The sequence below is a fragment of the Anopheles marshallii genome, chromosome 2 (assembly GCF_943734725.1).
Source record: "Anopheles marshallii chromosome 2, idAnoMarsDA_429_01, whole genome shotgun sequence".
In the NCBI taxonomy this organism is placed as follows: Eukaryota; Metazoa; Arthropoda; class Insecta; order Diptera; family Culicidae; genus Anopheles; species Anopheles marshallii.
The window spans coordinates 85,064,507-85,085,784 of record NC_071326.1 but is presented as its reverse complement, the minus strand read 5'-3'; the positions used below and the strand labels follow the sequence as shown (position 1 = coordinate 85,085,784).

Here is a 21,278-nt window from a genome sequence, read left to right as displayed (position 1 = left end):
CCATCGAACGACATGCTTTTCTTTCCGATTTCCGACCTTAGCCAGGGCAACCCCCAGCCCCGTTCGGTTGCCATTTTCCATTCCCACCTGTTGCGTTTGCTTTCTTGATTGAAAATGGGGTGGATGGTCGCGGTGGGAGATAAGGGTCACCCCGGTGACTGTGGGGATCCATCGATCCATTAGGCCACTCATCAACCATTTTGTTCAAGGTGAGTAACGTTTTGGTGTAAGCGGAAGAGTGAAGAGTGCGTGGTTCGGTTCGTCGTTTTGGACTTGGGGGGTTTTAATGTGGGAGAGGTTATCCATTTTTTTTACGATTCATTGCCTTGTTTGTTGCGTTTATATAAAATGCGATGCAGGCGTACGCGAAATCGTGTGCTATGCCACGTTTCTGCTGAGCCGAGTTTGGGATGACCACAAATTTAACCTGCGTTTGACATTGATTGGATTAGAAATGGGGCGCTTGTTGTTCAACAAGTTGTAGCAACACTATTAGATTTTAATCAATGTCCAATCGATTGGATTTATGCGGTATAAGTATAGACGTAGCTGATATTTAACTCCACGATGGTGTATTGGTAGTGGCGGCGGTCTTTTACACGACAGGACCAGTAACCAGTAGTACCACAAAAGTGTGAAATTCGAACTACACATATCAATTCATATTAATGGAATTAAAAAATATTACATGTGCAAGGATATTATGCTTAAACAGAGCCTAAAGAAAGCCAAAAAAATTCCGTTTAATTATTACATTTGGAAAATAAAATCAAATTTGATGACTATTACCGTCCAGATACAAATCGTGAACATTAAATTTCAGATATTCACAGAATTAAAGGTAGTTCGCGATCATAGCCGTCCGATACACAAATATCACCAGGGGGTGTGCCCCACAGCTGTCCAAGAAGTGCGTCCCCAAAAATTGACACCCCTCTAACCTGTAAGGGGTATGTCCGCAGAGGACGGCCGAGGATGTAAGCAAGTTTCAATGAGGCAGCAAAATGCTTTCAACGAATGCTACGGAAAGCAATTAAAGCATTTTCCCAGGGGCAGCTCCCTGGACACGCCCGAGCGCCAGACCACTAGATCCACCCTGGCCCCAGCCTGCATCAATATAGGAAGGTCGAATCCCATCATTCTCGGTTTCCTGCGTTTGCCAAGCGGCTGCTACCAGAGATTGGTCCCACGAGAGCAATGCTAAACCCTGCCAGAGTCGGCGAAGAAAAGCGACAAAGATGGCAACTGCAACAGCCAAGGTGGCAACCTAGTGCACGACTTTCACTGCAAGGGAAACCACCTGACGGGTGGCACAGGGAAAAGTCCTCCGACAAGATGATAATATTACATTATATATTAATTATTGTTATTAGTAGCAAATTGCTTCGGTCGGTTCGGTCGCATCGGGGCACGGAGGAAACACCGAGCCTGCTCCAAAAAGCCGGCATACCGGTGACGTTGCGACCAGTTCTAGGTATGTATGGGTGTGTGTGTGCCTTAATGGAAAATATGCTTATAGCAGAAGATTTTCGCCCCCGAAATCTAATTACAGTCGATATGGAACGCGCAGAAATTAAAATTCGATTTCAACGTTAACGCTGCCACCGTTGGCGAACAGACAGGGACAGGGGCTCTCGATGAGCACGGCAGATATGTGCGAGTGAGGACGGAAGGGTATATGCAGCGGCACTCAAAATGGTTTAGTTTCAACCCAATGTAGGACAAACCCACAATCATTTCGAGTGGAAAATTTTAATGTTTATACCGATTATTAAAATAATATTCGAGGAAAGCATTGGCAATTATTGTTCACCCTGGTGTGGTCAAATACGATACTGGTATTAAAGAATAATGGGATCGAACATTCAAAGAACCGGGTATTCAAAAAGGGTATGTGCTGTAATTGGGTGTACTTGCGGCAATAAGGTTTCATTATAATTTCTATTGCATGAATTTTATTTTTCAAAAAGTAAATAAAATGTAACCATCAAACATATTTTGCCATAAGCCAATTGTGCTAACCTTTTGTTTAAACCAAAATATGAATAACTATACAAAAAATACAAATCGACCGTCTAAACTAGAATTGAGTGAATCTTATTCAGATGAATCATGGATCATGGATCTGAATGGTTCATTGAACTGAATGAATGAATTACAATAAGCAAATTTCAATTATTGACATTGCTGCTTCACCTTCAATATTGCTAATATTAGACACTGGTCGCAAACACCTCATTCAGATAATGTCCCAAAATATTTTTTTCTACTAGTACATCGTAAAGGTAAAGACTGTACATTCACTTTTAAACAGCGTTCTATGTAATATCTAGTGTAACTACCTATTTGGGACACATTTTTTCAATGGTTCTTCAACACACTTTTTACTTTATGTTCAGATTGTTTTAAATTAAAAATATCCGTTCAATGCCCAAAAATGTCACTGTTATTTCACTCACTCAGAACTCATAAATCACCGATGAGATTTAAATGCAGTTATAATTTGTGGAAAATTATAACAATTATAGCAATTCAGTATTTTGTTTTCAATGCTTATTATTAGTTTATTAACTTTATTTAAAAACTAAACATCGTTTCAAAAATCAAACCATTTCTTTCACCATTCAACAGTTTCAGTAAGGTATAGCGAAAAAAATTATGAGCTTCAACATAAATTAAATAAAACTCAAACAATTCGATGGAAAAGCACTGCGCAAAGGAAGCCATTTAACCAATATGCCATACAGTTACAGAAATGCAAAACAATACAAGGCCAACGAAAGCAAGAAGAAAAAAATAGGCGAAACAAAACCAAGCACAAAACAATCATAACATTTCCAAACAATTACGCAAAACGCAACCCACAACGGTAGCGAAAACTTTTCCACCTTTGGAAAAACGGCTGCATTTGCAAATGTTTACCACACCGGCAGCGTAAGTGGCGGTCCTTCGGATGCTTATAATACAGTAAAGAAAACACTTGTACTCGAAACGGCAAAGTTTTGACCTTTTTTATCATCCACCCGTCCTGAAGTCCCCGTCCAGCCGACTGACCCATGCATTAGTTACTACATCCCCTAGCTGAAATTCATAAACTTAAACCTCCGTTCAAACCGCCGTTAAGTTGTCACATTTTTCAGTTGGAGGTTTTCGAGTAAATCCTTTGGAGCGCCGAGAGGAACACACGATATGGAGATGTGCAACGGGTAGAAATCGGTTTGTGTTGCCAGAAACAATTGCCGTTCCCTGTCCGCTGTGGTGAACCATCGCCTTACCTGCCAAACAAACTTCCACCTCACTTGGTTATGATGGTTTGTTTTGCTTTAAAGAAAAAAATACCACAAACTATGTCAAACCCACACCGACCAGTCTGAATCGGACGTATCTTACGGCCCGATGAATCCCCAGCGGCGCACACACGCACAAAACGTACATACGGGCACGTGGCGCCACGTGACGTGGTTCCTTCCACTGCGCGTGATGTAAATGGAAAATGGCGCAAATAAGGGCTGGGGCTGGAAAAGCGTTCCGTTCCAGCTGTTGCATGGATTCACGGGTTTGGAAAGCCTTCCAGCACTGATAGTCTTCCGCACGAAACGTGAGCCCATCCGTTTAGACCGTGCCAGTGTGCTTAGAGAAGGCAAGGAGTAGACAAAACAATGTCCGTGTATGAACCTTCCCCCTGCCCGAGCAAACCTCGAACAGGCCACGTAACCCCCAAATGCACCACAAATCCAACAGGTGGTTGACCAAGTTGCACAAAAAGGCGGCTGCCTGAGCATTGAGTTTGGAGATTCAGAAAGTCCAACCATTCAGCAGAGCGCCCAACCGCTCCGGCGAGGTAGAAAAGGAAAGAGAATAACCGCCAGGAAACTTGCTGACCAAAGAAAGGAGAAAAACAACAGTAAAACCATCGAAAGGAGTTCGGGACTTTCTTTTAAAGTTTTGGTACAAAACCCCCAAACGGGAAGAATATGCTTCTCCTCATGGCGTTGGAAAGTATACTCCGTTGTTCCCATTTGGTTCCCTTTCTAGACCGTGCTTCTTTTCGGCAGTTTGAGATGGTCTCCGGTTTCCATCCGGAATGGCAAGCAGATGGTCTCCGGTTTCCGGTTCAGCCATCCGAAAGTGGATGTCAATTATCCGTACTTCATTAAGCGCACAATTAGCAACGGAAGACGCAGAGGACGCGCCTGCCTCGGCACAAACAGAATCACTCAACTTGTCAATTTGATTTAGTTGTCTCGAGGCTGGTCGTCCCACACCCGACAGAGGACCAGGTCCACGGGGGAAAAAAAGGGTTCTTCCCTTGATAGGGGGTGAGATTCATTTTCCTTTGCAGTTCAATTACACCGCACCGCACCCAGGGAAAGTGCATTGGGTCGTGTACCTACCCAACTATCGCTCCGTTCCTACCGAAATGTTAAGCAAACAGATGAAAAGCTGAAACCCTTTTCCCTTTCCCTGTACATCTTGACAAGTACCCCTCTTCCCCCCCAACAGCCGGAACAGAAGATGTTTGCCAATTTGTTCCTGTCAAGCGAGATGACGTCGGGAAGGTGCCACTTTTCCAAATCAGTTGCGAGGTTGATTGTGTTTTAATTTAATTAAGTAATGAATTGAGTATCGACGCGCACGCGACGCACTGGCGCGCTTGATCGGAAAAATAGGGAGGTAATTGTTTCTTGCGGGTGCTTACCTCCAAGTGATGATGGGATTGTGCCACTTCTGGCCCTGGATGATGTACCGGCGGACCCGGGGACGCACGCGTATGTCAATCGATGGCAGGAAATCTAACGAATCGGACACGTCCGGTGCACCACAGCGTGGTTTTTGCATCAGCTCGTATGTCGGTTCGTCGATTGTTCCCGTCGGATTGAGACCACCAAATGACTGGTATTGTATAGAAAAAAAGATAAATTAATGCCGCTTATTAGATTAACTTAAAAATTAAAACTATAGAGAAATAACTCACCTGCAGCATTTTCACAGCAGCCTCTAGTTCGTCGATTGTTCGCAGATTGCCCGTTTCGATGTTCGATTTTTCCAAATATCCATAGCGCATCAAATAGTTTTGCTGCCAAAGGTAAGAAAAAAGCGAAAAAATAAAGATATTAAACAGTTAAGAAACAAATTTCATTAGAATGAAAAAAAATGTGTATGAAAAAAAACTTTCATCACGATCCTGCCAGGAGTCGAACCTGGAATCTTCTGATCCGTAGTCAGACGCGTTATCCATTGCGCCACAGGACCCGCTTGCACACGTGTTGTTTACAACGCTACAGGTTCTGCGCAACAACTCTTTGCACTTCGTTGCGTAGTTACCTCCATGAATCACGAAGAATCGCTGCGTTATAGCAGAGCGTTACGCGACAAACTAGTTATGTAGTGCGTCAAAGCACCTCTGTTGCGCGACAACCAACGAGCGAATTTTCAATCGAATGGCTCAACCGTTTTGTTTTTTTTTATTTAGCTTCAAGCATTGGAAAATAATAAATAGACACACTTGTGAAGAAGTTAGGCACAAGATTAAACAAAGTAATTATTTGAAACCCATTAGTAAAAATTGAAGAAATGGTCGGGAATCATTTGAAATTAGATACATTATACTGCAAAAATTATAAATTAATAATCTAATTGGATCCTAAACCCTTTTTTAAATCAAATAAAATCCTTAAAGACATAACAGAAATATTATTATTTTCCAACGACACAGTCAATTTTTGCCAATAACAAGCTAAACTGTACCGAGCAAACCCGGGATATTTTGCACATAACTGGGAGAGACAGCCCAGCTTTGTTTAATTTAGAAAAACTCTGTCGACCATACAGATTTGTGGTTGTCATAATGGAACAAAATATAAAGAAAAAGATGAAACTGACCTTGATTTGTGAATAGTTCTGATCCCTGATAGAACAAATACACATGAAATTGGAAGATCAAAGTACTTAAACACAGTAGAACGCTTATTATCCGGGACCTGATTAACCGGCGGGCGGATTATCTGTCAGATGCAAAAATGACAGCTAGTAGAATAGTTTATTATTTTTAATCGGTTGACCCGTGAGCTACTTGAGAGTTTTCTTTAAAGAGTTTACCTGATTCAACTGTCTGGTAAATGTTCCATATTGTTGAAAACAATAACTTCTAATGTTATAAACATATTAATTCCTTTAACGTTGACCAGACATCTTCATGTTCATTTATTGCAGCTGGTTGATCTGTTATCCGTGGAAATCGATGAGCCGGCAAGCGGTCGGTCCGAAGTTACCCAAATAATCGTATGTAGTAATGTAGTACAGTTTCTAATTCATCTCGATTCAATTTGACCTCGTATGAAACAGCTTATGCAAAGATGGTGCAAATCTTTGTCGATTGATGGGACTTGTCGATGGTATCAAATAGTGTTGTATGGCAAAAGAGGATGTGAACACTATGCAAAAAAGTCATATAATTCTGAATAACGGTCATAAAATATTTCCGACACGGTACAATACTATTAAACGAAAAAGAGGATATAATGATATTTAACGTAGGAACGGGAGGGAACATAATTTTTTGCATTATACGAGTATGAATCCATATCAATACATCAGATTAGTACAAACAGATTAGTAAAAAATAGTAATTTCCATTGACTTCTTTTGCTTTGAAATTACGCACTTCTATCATCACAAGTACCAATTGTAACAAGTACCAATTGTACATTATAAGATTCTTACTAACACGCATAACACATACGAAAAACATATGGAGATGGTTTGTATTGATACAGCTATATAAATATAGGACTTGCTATTAAGCGGCATTGCACAACCACGAAAGTCTAAGTTGAATGTCTTTCCAAAAGTATACCTCACCACAAACCATAAACTGAAATATGTCAGAAGTGGGGTTCGAACCCACGCTCCCTTACGGGAACCAGAGCTTAAATCTGGCGCCTTAGACCGCTCGGCCATTCTGACTTGGCGTACGCATAAGGGAAATTTAAAACTTTCCAGCAAGCATTTTATTAAACCATGTAGTGCTATCCATATTTTATCAACAGAACAATGGAATCCATTTATTGAAACGATCATTTTCGTCTTGGATCATTTCCCGGCTAAATGGATTTCATACAAGCAAACATATCAACAAGTTTTTAAACGAAAGAGAGAGCTTGTTTTCTTGCTAGCGATGTGCACCAGTCACAATGACCAATGGCAAGAGTTATTGCTTCTCACAACGCGGAAGAACATCGCGTAATGAAGTGCACAATAACTGTCAATTTGGCGATGAAAACAACCCCAATCGGTGCCAAAGCAGTGCAAAGTAAAGTCCAAAATTACTTACTGTTTTGCACTCGATTGCAAGGTAGCGAGGACGAAAAGTCCTGCGATGCCAATCGGTAAAGTGTCTAGTCGTCCCGATTCGCCACCATGGGAATTGACCTTCTTCGGTGTCCGTTCAGCCCAGAAGGGACACCCAACCATTATCGATGGGGACAACACCCGTTTGCCGTCTGTCTCCACCGTACACAACCACCAAACGAGGAATCAATTCTTTCGCAATTGAATTATGACCAGCAGTCTCTTCACAAGTTAGTGCTCCGTGTGCAAGGGGCAGCGAAAACATACCAAGAACAAGGACTTGCGCCGGTTGAGGTTGACAAAAAAAAACCGCTCTGTCCTTTCACCAATCCAAACACACACTCTTTACGGCACGAGCGTCCCCGGGTTCCGGCTGGATAAATTGGCAACCATGGCAAAGCACACAACCAGTTGCTTTACCATCCTCATTTTGCATCCTTTTTTTCCCTGTGCTGCCCATGCCCTACCATCGTGTCAATTACTTTCACAACTTGCCACACTGGTGCGAGCGCATCCCGAGAAATAAGTCCTTCTGGGCCGGGGCCGGGTTACATTTTTCCTTCCTTCTGTTTTCGCGTGCACACTTGCGGTCTTAATTGAATTGTCTCTCGATGCCAGCTCATGAATCGACCGAACTCCCCTCCCCAACTCTTGGGTGCGAATGGCGCCAGGTTTCTTCATTGGGCCAACCCGGGCCCAAAAGGGAGGCCCTCACCGACAGCACAATTAAATGCAGCCCCGGAACTGCACGCAGTTTTAATTGATTCGTTTAAGTGAGCTAATAAATTTTCCTACCCAGTCGGCCGCAGGGCCAAGAAATGATTGGAAGCGATTAAATTATCGAGTTATTGTTATTCCTGTGCGTTGTAATCTTGTGTTGGTGAGTTTGGTAGCGCATCTTCCTTGGAAAGCAAACCGTGCAAGTGTCGTTTTTTTTTAAATGTCAGTTCCTTTACTAGCGATGCCACACCGCCACAATCGCTCCTGCGCCGACACATCCGGTGGCACAACTCTCGGCTCAGGCTTCCATTCCCGGAATTTAGCGGAAATCACATCATAAAAGCTTTCAGCAACAATTTCCGCCGTTCGTTCGACTGCCGGGTTTTTCGCCTAAAGTGGCGGATGTACGATGACTAGAAATGAGAAGAATTCGGAACAAAACGATACCTCAGTAAGCGGAACGACGACGGTTTTTTAGTCTACCATCTCGTTATAAAAAGTCGCAACGAAGGTAGGTATTTCTACCGACACTCGATTAGCGGTAGAGAAACCAATGCCAATATGCCTGTCCCCGATACTCTTAGTTCGATTGAACAATCTAAAAGTTCGATCAGGATGGAATGGTCCAAGAAGGGGTGAAACAACCCACATCCGAATGGTCCAAAAGGACACTAAAACGAACGAAAGCATTCACCGACGATAGCCAATATAGTTTTGCCGAGCGTATAAAGCGCAGCAATTGGAAGTCGGGAACAATGCTAAACCACTATTAAAACAGTGCCCAGGGATTTGCCAAACATTAGACGGGCGGGTGTTAACGGTCAAATCACCAAATCCAACGATCTCCACCCTTGACAATCATCCCTTTTTTCTTTCCTAGCGAATCATCAAATCACCGAAAGAAGAAAAAAAAAACCGATAAATTCGATGCCCCGTACAACCGATTTGCATATCCTTCGCACGCTTGATCCGATCACTTCGGATCTTCGGACTCCATTCCACAAAACTGTGGAAACTTCCAATGCGGGGCAGGAAAAACTAACGAATCAACACAAAAAGTAACTGCATGCGGAGCTTGCGAAATGGGGACGAGTTTGGATGGCTTCGCCTGGCCACTTGCCGCCGCTACGGTGCCCTTTCGAGAGTTTGATCGTAAAAATCAACGACCTGAGTCTACCGTTCGGGGTCTGTTTTGTGGTCCCATTTAGTTGTTTTGTGTCTGAGTTGTGCGGGACTGCTGAAGCTATCGGTATTGTTTGATGGAAACATTTCGACCAAATACACAACCACTGCTCCCCGGTGGAGCAACTAGCAGATGGAGCGCCGATCGTGGAAGTTCAGCGGAGGTTCAAAAAGCAATTCTACCGTCTCATGTTCGACAGGGTGCCCTTTCGGTTGGTTGATGAGATTCGGGGAAGAGTTTGAATACGTAGAGTAGTCGGGATAGGGATCGAGTCCCATGAATCATGCAGCACGTCAACATGTCTATTATTCTATTCAATTCAATGCTTTGACATTGCTCAACCAGGAACTCCCAGAAAAGGACACTAATCGTCCTTGTCTTATGCGGTTTTATTAGGGATTATTCATTAAGCTCACAATTGAAAGCAATTGTCACCTTTATAAACACATCGCTTTGCGATGTTTTCACCTCAAAACGGCCCAACAAGCAACTATGATTCCCCCATTTATGTGGCTTGACCAGAGTTGTCCACGGCTCAGAGAATGGGAATTGCTATAAATAACCCTTAAGCCTAAGAGCTGACGCTGTAACCCACGGGGCCCAGGGTTCTCGGTGGATGTCCCCCCTCATGCCTTGATGTTCGCTTTGATAAAATGTGTTCCGGGCACCAATAACCGTCGATAAGGATTATCGAGTAAAATGCCCTGGGCCGGGGTATTCTCGCTGGCAGAAGTAGAATACGCAACGGTCGGTGTTGCGCAGGTGTTGGAAACGCGTCGGTAAAAGACACAACTAATAGTTGTCACATCGGTCAATAATCGACGGTGCTTTCAAGTGCTCTTGACGATCAAATTCTAAGCGAACGGGCTTTATATCCTGAAGCACACACATACCTGCTGTCCACAGCAAACGATGATGACTTTGTGAGCGTTAGTTAAAATAATGCAACCACCCAGGTTGAGGCCTTGAGTGCCTGTATGAGGGACACCATAGCATGTGTACATACATACCTGAAGCACGCCTGAAGTTGGCACCATTCCATGGGTCAACGTTGGAAGGCTTTTTACAGGACTGTCTCTCTGCCTCTCTCTCTCTACCAACCACAGCCTCCCATTTAAAAGGGACGATAGAAAATCGAAATTGGCCTGATTGAGATTGATTTCAAGTGGATAAAGTTCGCAGGCAAGTGTGTGTATGGGGGGGGTTCTGTTGAATAGACCTGCCAGAACCGGACATTGCCACACGGCCACGACCTATCGGGTGGATATCGATGCGAACGATATGGATTTTATTTTATATTGTTAACTGCATACACACTCCCAGCACGACCGGCCCGGTCTATTATGTTGGTCCTTTGGAGCAGGACTGCGCATTGATATCGGCATCACCCACAACAACCGCTCTCGAGTCGCTCTCAAGTGCGGCTTTTTAGACGACGGCCTAGTCGATCGTCGAACGTTTTGGGCATCCGTCCAATCCATTCGTCCCCGGCGAAAGGCTAGGCTGCACGGCAGGACACTCGGCCGCCCGTATTGATTGACACACTCGAAAGGCGTACCGGGGGGCGGGGGGGTAGATACCGAGAGAGCATAAATAGAATTGTTTCCAACCATTTGCACACCGGTCCTGACCGCAGCAAAATGCAACCCCAACACAGCATAACAAAATCCCAAACACCGATCCGGGTCAACGGAAGGCCTGCAAGTGACAATGATTCCAATCGCCGGTAAGTGATGAATGCTTCGGCGGTGGGTTAACTCACCCCGGCTGCCAGGCGAAACAAATGACAGTTGCGCACAGTTTGTAAAACAATGTACACTATTTTTTCTTTAGCACCCATCACCGGCATGCCGCTTTCTATTCATGTCAGGTCTGTTATTTTTTTTATGGTTCGTTTCGAATGACTAATTACGACTTCCGATGGGGGTAACTTTCCCATTGAATGGGTTGGTGTTTCACCCCTCTGTATCACTTCGTAATGCGAATGGTTAATCCGCACACGTGCATAAAGTGCATAAAGCTGAAGCCATGACTTCGCGCTGGTACGTGGTTTTAATAACGTTCGACGAAGCATTGAACGTGTGTTGTTTGTCTATACTTGTTTCAATGAATTGGTCATAACGTTAGCACTTTTGCATTTATGAAACAATATTTCAAAGAAATTCTGATAAAAAACACGGTTTGTTTCGAGAATTTACTCTTGGCCACATCTAATTGCACCACGGATTAATAATTGCCTAGGTAACCGATCGTTTTCACACTTTTAGACAACGAGATATAAGCTGTTAGAAAGCTTTTTGTATTTTTATTTTAATCAACTTTAATGTCACAACCATATGTTCGCCCATTATTCAACTCATCGTGTTCCGTTCAACTGTACCGAACTCACTGTTTCTTCATGTCTGCCCAATATTTGACCTCTTTGGGATTTTTCTGTAGAATGCGCCTCATATTTGTCTAGCATTGGGGCGGATCATACTCTAAGTTAGAAAGCTTAAGCTTTTAGCCTGTATCTGTCAAATAATACAGGTACCAGGCTGTATTATTCTGTACAGATTCGTAAAAAACTTAACATTTTGACATAAAGACATGACAAACAAGGGATCATTTTTTGTAAAATTACAATTTGAGAAAAATCGATTAAAGTTAAGAAATTTAAATTTAATTTCAATTCATTTGAAGTAATATATAAGTCTGATTGTTAAAATAATCCTTTTTTAGTTGTTTTGTGAAAAAAAAATTGTTTACATTTTCACACTCGGAAAACATGGCCTAACCTGGTTCAAACCAGCTAGCAAAATTCTTTGTTTCGACATTTGTCGAGCTTGGGCTAGCTACGTTCATTGGGAAACCAATCTAATCCTTCTTTCCTAGGCTTAACTTGGCTTGCCAATTGTATGGCGAGCTGGAAGCGGATAAGCCTGGAAACGTCAAAACGCATACAAAAAAAACTGACTTAGAGTATGATTCCGTCCATTATTCTATGGGTCTTAGTTCCAATACGTTGGAGGGATTCTCATGTCCTTTCGTACCATAAGTAACCGATTTCGTATCACTCCGAGAAAAACTCAAGATCAGGCTAGAAGATCGTCTGCATCAACGAGGTAGCCTCTGTTGACGCCGGGTTGAAATAAAAAATGTCAAAATAAACATTCAAAAAGTCTAAAGAGGTTTAAATGAGAAAATGATTAAAGACAACCTTAAGTAAATATTGGTGTATAAAATTCATGGAAAATATAGAAGAAACTAAGTTTTATTTGTTAGGTATCACGACCTCAGAAGTTGTCTAAATGAAGATGTCTGAAGTTAAAGATGTTCTTTTCGTATGTTTTCGATGTTTGAAGATTTCGTACACCTGCAACATAATGGAGTAATATGGTATTTTTACATAAAATGGCTAGTGTTTTAACTATTTTATTTATTAACAATCGTTATTCTAGTGGTTGGAGCTAAAAACAAGTATACAAAAATATCACGACTTACCCATCAAGAGCAGACATTACATTAAAAATAACCTTTCTCTTACTTCATCGCCACAACGGTTAGAAAAATAGAATGTGGTGCAGGCACGTCAGAAAAATCCGTCACGTCCTGTTTGCGATCGATTTTGTGCCGCATCCAGTTGTGCGCCGCTCAAACATCCCCGCTGAGCGGTGGATTGCACCGACATCTTGACGTCAACGATGATGCACTCAGGCCCCATGGTCTTGTTCGTCTAATGGCCCGGGAAGGAGCTTCCGGGACCGATGGGCAACAATAATGGTAACATTGGCAATGCGGTGCCCTCACTTCAACGGAATGTGCACCCTACCTCCCACCTGGACCGTGGCCCTGCCACCGTAAATGCATCACAAAAATGCACGTTCGCGGCTTTAAAAACAAAGTTCCTTTCGATACAAAGAGCGAGAGGGCGACTTCTGGTCGCCAGGCAAACACACACACACACACACTCCCGCACCATCCTTAACCCATTTTCTTCTGGCGGAAGGCGGGAAACGACGAGTTAGAATGATTCAATTAATGCTCCACGCTATTGATAATCAATTTACGCCCCCCGGTTTCCGGTTCCGGCCCTCGCTTTTCCTGGTTGCCACTCCTTGCTGATAAGGGCGGAAAGTGCAATGGGGAGACCACTGCTTGGGTCGCCTGCCGGCACACCATTTTTCAAACGAAAACACTGACGATCGTCTTTCCAGCGCCGGGTTGGCAACGTACCGGGTTCCGAACAACCTCGCGAACGGCTGGGAAGTTGCATGTTGCTACATAGTAATGTTCGGTTAACAAGATGCCGCCACGATGGCAAAAGGGTCGGGCGCGAACGCGGAAGGGCTCGCCATACGACACTCTCGAAGAAAGCAATAAGAAACTATGGCCCTGTGTTTATCCAATAACGATTATTGTACCATAAAAGTAATGCCGCGCACTATTGATTTTCTTACGGATCCTTTTCCTTCGTCGGGACAACGGTGCGGGAGGCTAAGCATCCAAAAGGTTCCAAACCCGATGTTCACGGGACAATTTTCCACTCCCCCCGTTCTGTGACAATAAGAAACAAGACGAAAGAAAAGAACCACCCCAGAAAGTATTGTCCATCACCGAGCTGTTTTCCGCGCGTTTATAGGGAAATTTTACGACATCGAATCGCTTTTATGTGATTTTCCCACCCTTTTTCCCATCGACACAACGCACGGTGTAACGGTTGTTGTGGGCAGGGAAAAATGCTTGCCAATTTTTTCTTTCTTCCCTATGGCTTTCGGGACAAAACTTCAGCGCAGAACTTATGCAGCTAACGAGCCATCGCACCCACACACACAAAAAAAACCCTTACATGTGTTCTTCTGCCTCATTTGCGCCCGGAGTTTTGGCCGGATGCGAACTATGCAACGCGGTGGAAAATCGAGGAACCGCACCGCACCGCATGTTCGATTTTCCGCTTTTCCGCTCGGTGCGTTTTACGACGCGCGCATTTTTAATGGTTGGTCAGCAAAGCGCATAAGAAGAAAGTGTCTGCAAACAAGTGCAATACAGTTTTATAGCTTCGCTTTGGGACAATTTGCATAACAATATTCGATTGCAAAGGAATTTTAAGCTAATGATAAGCAACCAACGTGCCGTGTAATTTTCAGGAGAATAACATTGTTCCAAGACAATTTGTAGTTAAGGAAAGTTTTTTTTTGTAATTGATTATCTACATTTTTATAAAAAATAATGTATCATCTCACATGTGAATAACTCCTGTCTACTTCAGTTGTCACGGTTAGGAATCGTTTGCCGTATAACATCACCAAAGAATGTGGATAAAACAAAATGTTCCCAGAGGTTCACATCATCTAAACATGTGTCACGCTCTGATGCACTTGGAATGATATATTCATTTACATGTTTGATACGGAATCAACACAACAACATCCTTAATGTAAATTATTTCATATCAGTGATGTTGTTGGACAGATTTTAACAAAAAAAAAATCAGTTTTTCGTTTGTCCAAGTTTTTTTCTGTTATCCATATTATTGATTTAGTTTTTGAGTGATTCGATTGATTGTTCTATTTCTCTTTTTATTTATTCAACGATTTTATCAGATATTTAAAAAGTCTGAAGTTTCGTTTGATTGTATAGCGAATACTTGTTTTTATTTGCTTATTTTTTGTCAATTGTTTATACTTTCATAATTTGTGCGAAAAATTTTATGTTTTTTTTCTTTCCAACGTAATTGGAAACAATTTTTAAAAACTTTCCAGTAAAAAAACGTTTATTGAATTAAATCACCTAAAAAAAATAATTACAATGTGTGTGTTTAAGTAAAACAGTTTTCTAACTAAATTTAATTGTTTCTAAACAACTTTGCTAGGGGTCTACTTACATTTCAATACTGAAAATTATTAACGGACCAGATTATGTAATTAGTTATTAGGTTGTGGAATGCTATTTTTGTTACACTCTGCAAATTGTACTTGCATCCTCAGACTAACAGAGTGATGGAAATGCACACAAATCATTCAAATAATCACTTCTAAAAATTTCCTTTAGCTGCAATCAACACCACATCCCGAATTAAATTCCCCGAGCAAGACTACATCTCACTTGAAGAAGGAAATAAAACTAACCCCCAAAAAAGGTTAGAGCGGAAGTCAAAAACAACGTTTTTCCATTCGACTTGCACCGCACAATAGTGGATTCGCTTTGCCCGGGCGATGCTTGAGGCGATTTGTTCTTTGCGGGTTTTATTTCCTTCCTATCGAGTGCAAAACAATACTTTCACTGCATGCCTGCAGCTGGTTCGGTTGAACAGAATGCCAAAAAGGGAAGCATTAACAACAACAACAAAAAAAAACCACATCGCCCAAAAGTGACTTCACTTTCGTCCTAACTCCATCAAGAACCAATCTGCCCGAAATAAGCCATTCCCACTTGGCGCAAGGTGGCAGCATTCTTTCGCTGCTTGCGCGCCAAATGCCGGGCAGATTTGCCACGGATTTGGGGTTGGGAAATCTTTATCAACTTTGTCGTTGAACATTTTTCGATTGCAGGGTTGCAGCTGGCGGAGGAAAAAACAGCACACCATACAAACTCCAACCAACCAACATTATGCTGGAATGGTGCGAAAAGTGTCGTTTCGGTGTCGCCAAGATGTGGTCCGTGAAACAACTATTCCTTCCACTCCCCAAAACAAGCATCATACATTGTGCTTCGCGTTGCAGTAAAAGAACTATTTCGCACCGAAGGCGATAAGAAGATTGCACTTTTTATCGTCCTAAGAGCAGCGCGCGACCGACATTGCTGCTACCGAAAAGCAAACAAAACCTTCACCTTCACCACTCCTGTCCGACAACGGGTAACATTCTATGGTCTGATCTGTTCGTTAAATGTTACCATGTTTTCGCAAAACCCCGTCCCCGATGACCACTGTGGAGGGGTATGGCCGTCCCTTGGGGTGTGGGGGGGAAGGTGTTTTCTCTTTGTACGGTCCGACAATATCATTTATTGCTTTTCAACTAACTTGCAAGCAAATGTTTTTTTTCTTTGTTTGACCGGGGGAAATGTTTTTCTTCTTTTTTATTTCACGGCCACCGGAGTGAGGGAGGACTCCTGGAGCGTTTCCCGATGCGTTGCTGTTCTTGCAATCGAACAACTTTCGAAAACCCCTAAAGTTATGCAATTTACAATACATTGTTGATTTGATCAAATTTACAAGATATTTTAATTAAAAAAAAAAACAAAAAAACTTTAATGATTAATGATGTTCAAATTCTAAATATTAACTAATGAAACCTAAATATTTTTTTTCCATAAACAGGCGTTAAATTGGACAGCATTTATAAATTTTTCAATCGAATAACTTTGAAATTTATCATAAATTAATTTTTAGGGAAGAAGGTCACAAGGTAATACTAACACCACAAACAAACACCAAAGTCATCGTCACCATCTAAACGGGTGCCATTGATAAAAAGATAAGACGATCGTAGGAAGCAACCGTTGATTCACAAAAGCAAAAGTAAAATCTTGCACCAAGACTGTGCACATAGCTCGGAAGGAAAATTCTTTCCAATGAAGAAGATATCGGTTAGACAGTTTCTTTTTCTTTCGCATTTTCTCCTCAAAAACCCCCAAATGAAGGAAAGGTGACAGCAGCTCGGTCGGTTGGCCGATTTTCATCTTCACTCACAGGCGACGACATCGTCAGCGTCATCAGCGATGTGTGCAGGGCGATAAATATTTATGTGCCTTTGTGTGATTTCATGGGGCAGCAGCACAGTCGGCTACGCGTCCGTTTGATGGTTTGGGAAAAAAAGGACCGTAGCACACGGAGAGGACGGATCTGGGTCTGTGGCTACATCGGAAAGTGATTCGATCGAATCGCGAAACGAGGATGCATTTTCGAATACGACGGGAAAAGCGTTTCTTAGCACCGTCATTAACGGACGAACATTCGCTCGCTTACTTGCAAGCGGAAGGAAAGTCGGGTTGGTTAAGAAACAAACAAGAAAACCCCTAACCAACGTCAGTTTCACGCGGGGAGGAAAGAGTAAAAAAAAAAGGTAAAGCGTTCCGTTTTTATTACTTCCAGCGAATAATGGTTTATTACGCTATTGCGACTTTTCCCAGCCAGTGATTTTCTTTCGACACTATTTTTTGTGTCTCGTTTTTCCCTACCATTGCAAGATGCAAGAAAAATGCGTCTTTATTGACACGTACACAAACACCCACTCACACACACACACACACACACTCATTGGTTTCCTTTACGTATGCATCGCACAAATCTAACGATATTCCTGAATCGATTCCCACCCAATGCCACCGGGTGGAATAGAGGGAACCACCGAAAGCAGTGTCAATTTGATTGCGAATTTATTTGGTTATTGAACCCGAAGGGTCACCCTTGACTACCCGCGAGGAAAAGGGCTCTCAGTGGCCCGGTACGATAACGATTATCCGGTCTCGTCGTGTGGTTGAAAGCAAAATAAAAAAAAAGAACCCCAAAAACACACGACTGAAGTAGTGCTTCTTACCGCGTGCGACGAAAGCAACTCCTCCACATGCGCCAGCATGATGTTCCTTAATCCATCCAATCCGACAAACATTATCCCTTTCGGTAACAAAAAAGGAGAAAACGGCGTCCCGATCCCTTACGCACCCCGTCCACCCACCGTAGCCGGGGTGTGTTTTGTACGAAGTTTATGCATTTCTTTGTTCTCACCTAAATCAGGTTTTATGCGACAAACTTGTTTATTCCCTTTTACGCCACCGCCCGCGGACAGCAGCCTCCTTACGGGGTTGCCAGGGAGGCTGTGCTGGCGCCACCAGCCAGGCGGGATTATGAAGGAAACGGATTCAGCGCTTTCTTCCAATCCTTTGGGGGGCATTTAACGATAGTTTTGCGTTTTGTTTGTGCTTACTTTTGTGACTTGCTCCGTTGTTGCATTTGCTTCCCCCGGCTGAGGTGTATCGTTTTTCCATTTTGAATATTGAGGAGCTCTCTGTAACAGGCAGTCGAGGGAATTTTAACGTATTTCACCCATCCTTAAGTGTAACGATTGTCATAAGAATGCTGCTATAAAGTGTGATACGCTGAAGTACGTGATAATGATTAACGAATGCGTAGATTGAATCGTTCATGAAAGGAATTCATCCTAAGCAAACAAAGAGTGGGGACCCATGACTAGGTGTGAGTTTATTTACAATCATCTCTAAGAATGCAAAAATAATAAATTACATAATAATAATAACAGATACATAAACACTGAGAAAAGTATGAAAATAAATAATAATTTCAAATAAGTAATAACATCATAACTAGCGAAAAACAAATAATTTTAAACAGTCGAACAACTGGACTAATCATTTTGCCTGGCGCTATTTTTTATCTCATCACGTATCATTTTAATATATCTAATTAGAAGAATGAACAAACAAAAGTAAATATAATGAATAATGCAGGAATTTGAAATCGTTTAAAAACAACCGTCAGTTTAAAAAAAAACGACGTTTGAAACGCTTGGTAGTTCTAGTTTTAATTAGAAATTATATAGGGATAGGTAAATAAATAATTAAATGGTGTCCCAAAATGGTAGCCTCACATAAGGGTTTTTTAGAAGATTATATACATGGAGCAGATTAAAGCAGATTAAAAAAAAGCATTAATCGATAAAAACAGGATGATTTAATGATCATTGAGTCCTGCTTGGTAATTTACTGCTCAAAAAAATGGTTGGGAGACACAAAAATGGTTGGGATAATACATGTACAAACTTTTATTGTTGACCATCGTTACCTCTATCATGGTGGCCATCGTTATATATAAGCGTTGTTATGGTGGAAAATAAACCAGCCTTAGAAAAAGAAAATTGAAAAATATTTCTTCAAAGCACTAAAATATAGATTAAAATATTGAACAATGTTTGACGCTTCATCTTAGCTCCTGACAAAAAAAAACCAACTGAGACTATCATTTCAGGACACATAGAAACAGTAACTATCCGAAATCAAGTAATTATTCATAAAATCTTTACAGACATTCAGTAAAAACCAACCACAAAGATTCTATTCCTGTTCTAGCACACACGCACCACACAAACCAGAACGCGCACAACAATCACCGATGGCCGCAATTGACGGTTTGCTGCTATTCGGAAAGCTTTATCGGCAATTAACCGCCATAAAAAGCCGGTAATTACCGTTAACATTACGCACGTTTACGGTTTACCTACTTCAGTCTTTCTGGTGTAAAGCAGCTGAGCAAATGAACCACTTACACACGTAGAAATACATTCACCCCCCCACACACACACACATAAAAACATGGTTCCTTAATTGACGATACGCAAGCAAGTGCGCTTTCCGGCCCACCTTCACCTTCACCTGCATGATTAATGATCATAAACGCAACGAAAACGTTGGCTGGAATTGAGCTGGAACAGGCCATACGGTTCCTGTACTGTTGCCTCCATAATATGTCGCAAATAGAAGTCCCACCCTCCGAAGGGGACAGATTCTCCTACTCCTTCCAGGGGTGAGCAAGCGACAAACTGTTGCCCAAATTTTCATTAACACAATCCCACCCGCACACGCCAGCCGTTTGCATAATTAATCATCACCCAAAATTACCTCCGGTACGTGTGGTATCAATAGGGACGCTGTTCCTTTTATGCACAATAACAGTAGAATAAAGGTGCATCAACCCGTTGCACGGGAATTTCATCGCGATGCGATAACTTTACTGCTGTTTGAAAACTACTTACCCTTGACTCTAGCAGCTTTGGCAAAAAAAAAATAACGAAGAACTTTACAATCCTTCCCCACGCGTTATAAAACCGGGTTCCACTCAGCAATGCATTACGTGTGTTCGACGTGCATGCAGGCAAGACTATCCCCGCACCCGGGCGGCGGCGGCAACTTAAATGAGATCCCACATCGGATATTACGAATGCAGCCCGGTGCCCATACACCGGCGCAGATATTGAAAGCTGCCGCCACCATTTTGTGCCACCGCGAGGCAAGCAGACGCTCGCAGTGGCAGCGACATGCAGATTTTCCGTTGCCACGGGCAATAATAAAGACGACCGCAAGATGCATACCGCGAGCAATGGTGAAACCGTTCCCCGACGTACCTTAGGCACGGGTGGAAAGAAAAGTTTTCCGAAACAAGCAAATCAACTTTTCTCATTTTCCCGACTCAACGAGCATTGTCAACGTGCTTGCGAAAGTGCCGACAATAGGCGAACAAGTTGTTTGGCTGATAACTTCCGGCTGAAAGCGGGTGTTTGGGAGTCAAAATAGATTGTAAGTAACGTCAACAAATGAACCGGCTAATATGATGTCAGGTTGAACAACGTTACATGCAACCCATTCAATTGAAAACATAATTAAATTGTTACGAGAGCGGAATAAAATAGATCTTGTTTATAGTACCCATTTTGAAATGTAATGTCTGATACAAGCGAACGTTAAAAATGGAATAAAAATAACTCAAAACCACAGATCAACAAACGCATGCTGACAGCATGACGAAAACGATATAGCTCACTGCTGTCGATCAAGGGGGCGATGGTATGCTGTTGTATTATAGCGCTTTGGACTCACAGCCAGCACAAGTCAGGATGGCCGAGCGGTCTAAGGCGCCAGATTTAAGCTCTGGTTCCCGTAAGGGAGCGTGGGTTCGAACCCCACTTCTGACATCCTCTTTTTGCTGCCATCACAGCGCCACCACGGCGTTACGCACCGCGTGTCGCGTGGTTCCGTACCGCTCACGATGCGACCACGCTACACCACTGCGTGACTGTCACGTGACGTAAGCGATTACAAATGAGAGAGAGAGGGTTCTGTTGTTGCGTTACTAACGAGAGCGCTCTCTCGCTGTTCTTTGCGAAAACGATGTTTACGTTTGTTTACAGTGCGTCTCAGATATTAGCGACACATGAGAATTTATTTTTCTTATTTTATTAATTACTTATTATTTTTTATTATTTTTTTAGTTTTTGTTTCTATCATTTTTATTTCATTGTTGATCATTGTTGTATTA

General features: G+C 42.3%; 1 protein-coding gene and 3 non-coding genes across 4 annotated transcripts; 1 reads left to right on the top strand and 3 right to left on the bottom strand.

Moving 5' to 3' along the window:
• Positions 1-4,695: 4,695 nt before the first annotated feature.
• Positions 4,696-5,331, bottom strand: LOC128718731 (matrix metalloproteinase-2-like). The gene is made up of 3 exons (XM_053812352.1): positions 5,326-5,331; positions 4,976-5,077; positions 4,696-4,893 (listed from the first exon to the last, which is right to left on the bottom strand). The coding sequence occupies exons 1-3, from the start codon at positions 5,329-5,331 to the stop codon at positions 4,696-4,698; spliced, it is 306 nt and encodes a 101-aa protein (XP_053668327.1).
• Trnar-acg (transfer RNA arginine (anticodon ACG)) lies at positions 5,181-5,253 on the bottom strand. Its single transcript has one exon. It is a non-coding gene; the product is annotated as a tRNA-Arg (tRNA).
• Positions 5,332-6,882: 1,551 nt separating the features above from the next.
• Trnal-uaa (transfer RNA leucine (anticodon UAA)) lies at positions 6,883-6,966 on the bottom strand. The gene has a single exon. It is a non-coding gene; the product is annotated as a tRNA-Leu (tRNA).
• A 13,884-nt stretch (positions 6,967-20,850) lies between these two features.
• Positions 20,851-20,934, top strand: Trnal-uaa (transfer RNA leucine (anticodon UAA)). Its single transcript has one exon. It is a non-coding gene; the product is annotated as a tRNA-Leu (tRNA).
• The last annotated feature ends 344 nt before the right edge of the window (positions 20,935-21,278 follow it).

Coding starts and splice junctions, on each gene's coding strand:
- LOC128718731 (XM_053812352.1), bottom strand. Junction 4,894..4,975: donor CTGCTGTGAAAATGCTGCAG/GTGAGTTATTTC, acceptor ATACAATACCAG/TCATTTGGTGGTCTCAATCC.